Source organism: Mesocricetus auratus, unplaced genomic scaffold (assembly GCF_017639785.1).
Source record: "Mesocricetus auratus isolate SY011 unplaced genomic scaffold, BCM_Maur_2.0 Super-Scaffold_100003, whole genome shotgun sequence".
Classification (NCBI taxonomy): domain Eukaryota; kingdom Metazoa; phylum Chordata; class Mammalia; order Rodentia; family Cricetidae; genus Mesocricetus; species Mesocricetus auratus.
In genome coordinates, this window is record NW_024429188.1 from 27070154 (window position 1) to 27077711 (window position 7558).

At 38.1% G+C, this 7558-nt stretch overlaps 1 protein-coding gene across 1 annotated transcript; it reads right to left on the bottom strand.

Annotated features, from left to right (window-relative positions):
• Positions 1–986: 986 nt before the first annotated feature.
• Positions 987–6553, bottom strand: LOC121139963 (male-specific submandibular salivary gland protein). Its single transcript, XM_040744170.1, has 7 exons — positions 6396–6553; positions 5810–5949; positions 5306–5376; positions 4582–4689; positions 3234–3335; positions 3041–3070; positions 987–1194 (listed from the first exon to the last, which is right to left on the bottom strand). Exons 1-6 carry the CDS (start codon positions 6474–6476, stop codon positions 3054–3056), a joined length of 519 nt encoding a protein of 172 aa, XP_040600104.1. The 5' UTR covers positions 6477–6553; the 3' UTR covers positions 987–1194; positions 3041–3053.
• Positions 6554–7558: the final 1005 nt, after the last annotated feature.

Here is a 7558-nt window from a genome sequence, read left to right on the forward strand (position 1 = left end):
GCAGGGCATGAGTGGGGTATCTGTATACAAGCTCTGGCCTCTATGTGTCTATCTTTTGTATTATTTCTCATGTTTTCTAAATCTGAAATAAATCCCAGAACACCCAACACTACCATAGCGTCCGATGTACAATAGTTTTAATGTCTCCTATTAAGGGAACACTTGTGACTCTTGGCCAAAAGAATACAATATGCATTTGGGTGCAGATATACCACTTTGTAGCCCTGAAAAACAATAACATTTTGGCAGTTGTTTTAAAGTGTTAGTTTGGTTTTTTTTAACATCAGGGAGACATTTAGGTTGTTTCTAAGAGTGCCCCCTCTGACTCTTAGGACATCCTGGCTATCAAGCCTCATATACTAAAAGATGTATCATAGATGGTTTTCATCACGTACTAAATATAATGTATATAATGTCATAGGTAATATTTTCCCATCTAATTATGAAGTATCAATGAATTATGTACTTATTCTCAATAAAAACTATTTCTTATTCTACTATCAAATGGTCCAATTTTATTTTACTGTTTATTGATTTATGTTTATTTTTGAGACAAGGTCTCACTGCGTAGCCTTGGCTTTCCTAGAATTCCATATATAGATCATGCTGGCCTTTAATTCACAGAAATACACCTGTTTCTGCTTCCCAAACTTTGAAATTAACACCATGCACCATCATACCTGGGTAATCCCATTTTTAAAGATTTATTTTACTTTTGAATTACATATATATTTGTGTATCTGTATATGGTATATGCACCAGGTGGGTGCCATACCTTTGGATGCCGGAAGAAGGTGAAGATTCCCCTGGAGCTAGAGTTACAGATGTTTGTGCACTGCCATGTGGTTTGTAGAAACTGAACCCACTGACTGAAAAGTGCTCTGAACTAGAATCATCCCAAATCAGATTATTTTTCAATAGTTGAAGTTGAGTGCCTATGTCTGTTGGTTGTGTATTATGTCACATTGATTAAAGACAGAAGTGTATGCATGAGAAATTAATTTATTTAACCAACAGAATAGTCAGTAATATAGTAGGAGGATAGGAAGAAAATCCATGAAGCAGATATTCTGACTTCATTTGTAAGATTAGAAGGAAAAAAGAAAAATGGTGAATTATCTTCATTGTCATGATTCTGATTTCACGCAAAAGTTGATGTGGGGAATATTCATGATCTTGCTGTCATCGGTAAAGCTTCAAATGCAAAAGGCAACACAAACACAAACAAAACAGTTAGATGTTCATGAGCTGCTGGTACTAACAAAATTTCTAAGATTGTAAATGAAAAAATAATGGATGAAGAATATAGTGGAAGGTTTGATAAAAATGCCAAATGTCATAGGGTTAGACTTAAGTTTCTCCTCACTGACTTCAATACCTCTGTACTGAGCTTTAGACTGATAGTTTTCAATGTAAATATTGATTTTCTATCAAAAAAGGAATGTATATGCAAGGTTGTGTCTCAGGAGAGTTCTAGAAAGTTCATCTACATTTACAGTATTTCCAAATGCAAGATACACCCCTGAATTCCACAGACATTACTCATTTTTAACAGTTGAGAATTTCACAAAATTATTTCACATCAAGATAAAAGAAATCGGGAGTGCCAAGTCATACAGCCACCTTGGAAATCCGAATGGAGATTCCTCAGAAAAATGGGAATCAGTCTACCACAAGGCCCCGCAATTCTACTCTTAGTCATATATCCAAACGATACACATTCATACAACAAGAACGTAGGTTCCACTATGTTCATAGCAGCATTATTTGTAACAGCCAGAACTTGGAAGCAACCTAGATTCCCCTCAGCTGGAAATTAGATAGAGAAAATATGGTACATTATAAAATGGAGTACTATTCAGAAGAAAAAAAAAACAATGGAATCCTGAAATTTGCAGGCAAATGGATGTTACTAGAAAAAATATCCCGAGTGAGGTAACTCAGTCACAAAAAGCAAACATGATATGTACTCTCTCATATATGGTTTTTAAACATAGATATGGTCTGGGGAGTGCCAGCCTACATTCCCACAGCCAGAGAGTCTGGGAAACAGAACCTGTTTCCAAAGACTGATGGAAGCAGAGGCAGACTCCCACAGCTAAACATTGAGCTGAACTCAAGGAACCCAGTGAAAGAGAGGGAGTACTGATGAGCAAAGGAGTTAAGACTGGGCTGGTTTAACCCCTGGAAACTGTTGACATGAATAAGGGGTAGTTCTTGATTCCCAGACTGATGCTTGGGAATCCAGCATGGGACTGATCAACACCCCCTGAATGAATGTGGGTGTCAGTGAGGAGGCCTGGGTAATCTATGGGGCCTTGGGTAGTTGTATCTCTGGCATACAAATGGAGTTTGGGTGCCCATCCCACAATGAGAAATGCACTCTCTCCCTGGACTCATGTGGGAGGGTCTAGTTCCTGCCCTGGATGAAATGACAGACTATGGACACCCCCATGAAGAGCCTCACCCTCCTTGGGGAAATGAGGAGATATGGGGAGGTTGGAGAGGGAGTGTGTGAGGAAGGGAAGAAAAGGGAGAGGAACCTGGTATTGACATGTGCAGCAACCTTTTTTCTAATTTAAATTTAAATTTACAAATAAAAAATAAAATAAAATAAAAAATATATAAAAGAAATCTACACTCTGCTTTAGGGGAGATTTGCTTTTTGTCATGGTATAAAGACTAACAGCAACATCAATCATAGCTTTTCCCCCTTTGATTGTATAAGCATATATATATATATATATATATATATATATATATATATACACAGAGGGAGAGACAGAGAGAGAGAGAGATAAAACTATAAACAAACAGTTCCTCTATCAAATACATGACCAATAACCTAATGAATGAAATCTTGGGTGCGGGAATGGGGACCTGGTTGGGGGCACAGGGAGGAGGGGAGGGATAGGGAGCTGGAATTAACATGTGAAGCAAGCATGATTCTAATTTAAATAAAAAAGGAAAAATGTTTAAAAAAGAATGAATTCTATCAGATTAAACCATGAGTAAGCTCCTCTATCATGTTCATACTCACCCATATGGTGTCTTTATTGATTACAAGTGTCTGTGAAAGATAGTTTTGATAGAGGGAGAAAATGGCACAAACAAAAATATTGTTAGAGATCCTTAGTATTTCCAGTGTTTTTAAATTTTAAAAGGGTGAATCAGTGATTATTAGGAATATTTTCAGATGCATGTCTTTGCTGTGTGAAGCACAATGGTGTTACCTGTGGTCACCAAGTGCTCAATATTCTCCTTTGGAATATCGTATTTCTCGGCTGTCTTCTCAAACCTCTGCTTCTGTTCTATGCTCGAACTCTCACCTTTCCCTACATTGCATGGAACAGAAAACAGAGCGTCTGTTAAAATGCTTAGAACAGACACAGTGGTAGTGGGTCATGCAGTACTGACCCATGGAAACATCCTGTCTTCCTGACCCTTCCTTATCCCAACCAGCTTCACTCTGCTCAGCCTAAAAGTTTTTTGAGACAGGGTTCTCTGTAGGTTTGGAGAGTCTCCTGAAATTTATTCTGTAGACCAGGCTGGCCTCAGGCTCACAGAGATCTGCCTGCCACTGCCTCCTGGGTGCTGGGATTAAAAGAATGAGCCTCTACAACACAGCCAGCCTAAGACTTCTAAGGTATACAGAACACATTTAATGGAGTTAAAATGTAAGGAACCATGACTTTGTCCACCCTGAAGACTAACTCTCTTTTTACGTTATGATGATGATGATGATGATTATTATATTTATTCATGCTTTCAACATAGGCATGACATTTTTTTTCAAAAATACCTGTATGGAATTCTGATGGCTGGAATCTGTGAACTAAATATCTGCATGATATGACTTTTCATCTTATTTCTGTGTAGATTCTAGAATCCACACACGGGAATATGATTATTACTAAAATGAGCAGTTAAATCAGATGAACAGGTTCGTGAACCAAAAATTAACAACCACCCAACTCCTACCACATCCTCTCTATCCATCACTCACCCACCCCAACTCCCGACCCCCAGTCCCCACCCTCCCCTCCCCTCACAGCTATGTCAAACAAAGCAACCTGGGATTTGGGGGGACTTTTTTGTTTTTTTGTTTTTGGCTTTGTTAGTCAACCAAACACAGTCAAGAACATCTGGGAAGAGGGAACCTCAATTAAGAAAATTGCCTCCATCAGATAGACCTGTGGCAAACCTTGTAGGACATTTTTCCAGATTGAAAGTTGATGTGGAAGAGCCCAACACGCTATGGGAAACTCTGAAATACATTTTGTTAATCAGTGGCTGATGGGGGAAAGCCCAACCTATTGTGGGTGGTGTGTTCCTTGGCCTGGTGGTCGTAAGTTTTATAAGAAAGCAGGATGAGCAAGCCATGAGAAGCAAACCAGTAAATAGTACCCCTCCATGGCCTCTGTGCCAGTGCCTGCTTCCAAGTCCCTGCCCTGTTTGAGTCGCTGTCCTGGCTTCCCTCAGTGATGGACAACAATGCAGTAGTGTAAGCCAAATAAACCTTTTCCTCCCCAACTTTCTTTAACACAGCAATAGAACCCCTATGATGAGCAGCACACTCACCAACAACTAAAATAACATTTGTCTTTCCACTATCGTCGACATTAACGTTGTGAAAGGTCATGGTGTCATCTGCCTTCTCTACAACGTGGAAATAATTCTGACCAGAGACTGCAATTAAAACAGAAACACCTGAGAACTCAGTAGAATTGTCATGATTTAGTTGTTGCTGTTGTTGATTTGTTTTTTCATTATATTTAACACATCTATCACACTTTTTCTTACTTCAATTGTAAGTCTTACTTCAAATGTCCTTCACAATAATATAGAATTATAAATGAAATAGCAGCATTCTTTGTAATAACCAGAACCTGGAAGCAACCTAGATGCCCCTCAACTTTAGAACGGATAGAGAAAATGTGGTACATTTACACACTGGAGTACTATTCAGCAGAAAAAATCAATGGAATCTTGAAATTTGCAGGCAAATGGGCAGCACTAGAAGAAACCATCCTGATTGAGATAACCCAGTCACAAAAAGACAAACATTAACTTCACATGTTCCTATTAATGTTTAAAAGATTAATTAGAACTTTGAACTTGCATCAGAAATTATCAGATGAATTTCTCTGAAATCCTGGCCCCTACATGTGTATCCTGGGCCAACAATGCCCGTTGTCTCAGACACAGACAAAGACACAAACACACTCTCTCTCTCTCTCTACACATACACACATACACACACACAGATGTATATATATATATATACACATGCATATATACTCACAGTCTGTAATATACTTCCCATCTTTGCCTTTTCTTCCCACAACTCTGTGTTCCTGGCACACGTTTTCCACCCTAAAAAAAGAAAGCTTCACTTCTTAATTTACTCTTTTCAGATTGCTAATATTTCATTATTGTGTTGGTAGCATTAACTATCTTGGGCTGATTTTTAATTTGGGTAAATAAACAGAGACTCCGGCGTCATGGCTGGCATGGGCAATAAATCCAGCCTGCCAAGAGAAGACTGTGTCCTCAATCTTCTACCCACCTTTACCATTTGTGACTGGTTTCAACCAGAATTACCCAACCTTCTGAAACTAAAATAGCACAGCCAATCTTGCTGAAGTCAAGTACACAGATAAGGCTGAAGGCCACTGTTCTCCAATAGGCCCAGGAGATCAACTCCATTTTTCATGCATAACCCATTTATTTGAGTGAAAATTTTACAATGGCATTCACGTCCCTGTTTCTCAGTCCTGTCCCTGTGCGTTGGATGAATGTCACTTACTTGGTATAAAATTTGATTGTGAATGTCTGGCATTCATCACTGCATTCCAGGTGCTTGACGTAAACTCTCAAAGGTCCACCTTCGCTTACCTTACTCTTATTATCTGCTGCTATGTAAAGGCTGTGCCACTTCCCGTCAACCTAAGGAGCACAGACCTTATTGTGAGTGTTGGGTAGTCATTTCATTTCCTGTTTTTATTTCAGCAACACTATTACTAATTATACATTATGTCAACCGACAAGTGAACTTGGACCTAGTGAATGTAGATGTCTTCTTCCTTGAGAGTAAATCATGAGAAGGCATCATCACTCATTCACACCAGAATGTGGGATACTGGAATACAGTTCGCACTGTGTAAATCACCCACAGGGAAAGTTCAATCTGGAAGTTTTTGATCTTAACCTTCTTTCACACTGTAGATAGATCTCATTGAAAACATGAAAGAGGTTTAATGACACTAGGATAGAATTAAAGATCAGATTTGGATACGGTATAGAAGTATATTGAATTTAAACAATGAACATGCTCAAACCAAGCTCAGGTATATATAAACACAAGAGGCCCTTTCATCCCCAAATGTACATACCTCTGAGGGACTGACTTCAAGATTCTGATGCTGTGCACAGGACACACCTAAGGCAAGAGCAAGCAGCAGGAACTTCACCATGGTAGAGCCTGGATTCACTGCTTCTTACAGAGGTCAAAATCTGACAGGTGTTGGAGAGACCGAGAATCTTCTCTACCTTTTATAGTATTAATCTTTGCCCTGAGATGTAGTGGGTGGATTGTCCACAGTGAAATTCCAGTATATCCTGGTTGGCAGCAACAGCCATAGACAACAATTCTGTTATTCTGATTGCTTCCTAATGAGATTAATTTGAGTTAAGCCATGAAATTGACCTTTCTGGCCACTGTGGACATGGGCAGACTGTCAAAAGCACCAATATTCATGTCCTTAAACTCCAAGTTTCTCATTTGGAAGAAGTGGAAAATGTGGGGGATTTTTGAGTCTTGTTATTTTAACTATGACAACTTTTCCATAAACTAGACCATTTGACCACTAGTTACAATGTGCATATTAATCAATTTTTATTCAATTAAATATCAATGAACATGAGATTCAGTGTAAAGCTGTGTGCTGTTTTATATTCTGGGCAAGAATTTGTAATTTTGACTCATGATATGAAACATTTTTTAACTTGATATTCTCAACAACAATATAAAATTTTGTTTTGATATAAAATATCATTGTTTTATGGGCTCAGTTGTTGATAGGCCATGGTAATGGTCATAGCTTATTCCAACTACAGTTTACATTTTCAATACTAAATACATGCACACATTCATATCTGTTTGTTGTTAGTGTATTTTTTCACAAGTGTGTCTCTGAATCATTTATGCAACTTACAGACAGTTGCTAATTTTCTCATGATTGTGTCTAATGATTTCTCAACTTTTTCTCCATTCAGACCTTTGGTCAGTAGATGGATTTACAAATATTTGCCCAAATGCATCATTCAGTATTTATTTTCCTTAAGTCATTTTTCAAGATTCCAAAAATTTTACATAAGAAATGGTCACCAAGCCCACTGTCACAAATGCTTTCCTATAATTTCTTCATGCTTCATTGTGTACTGTATATATTTGTTCTTATCATATTCCTATATGGTGCCTTCTTATTTATTGTCAACTTGTATGTTTTTGAGTCTCCATGAAATAACTCAATTCCATGACACAAGGTGGACTTTA

Excerpts from the sequence above, each read along its gene's own strand:
- LOC121139963 (XM_040744170.1), bottom strand. The coding sequence starts at position 6,476 with ATGGTGAAGTTCCTGCTGCTTGCTCTTGCCTTAGGTGTGTCCTGTGCA. Across the intron at positions 4,690-5,305 it reads TGGGAAGTATATTACAGACT|TCTCTGGTCAGAATTATTTC; the intron begins GTGAGTATATAT and ends TTTTAATTGCAG. Across the intron at positions 3,336-4,581 it reads AAATGTTATTTTAGTTGTTG|GGAAAGGTGAGAGTTCGAGC; the intron begins GTGAGTGTGCTG and ends CATGCAATGTAG.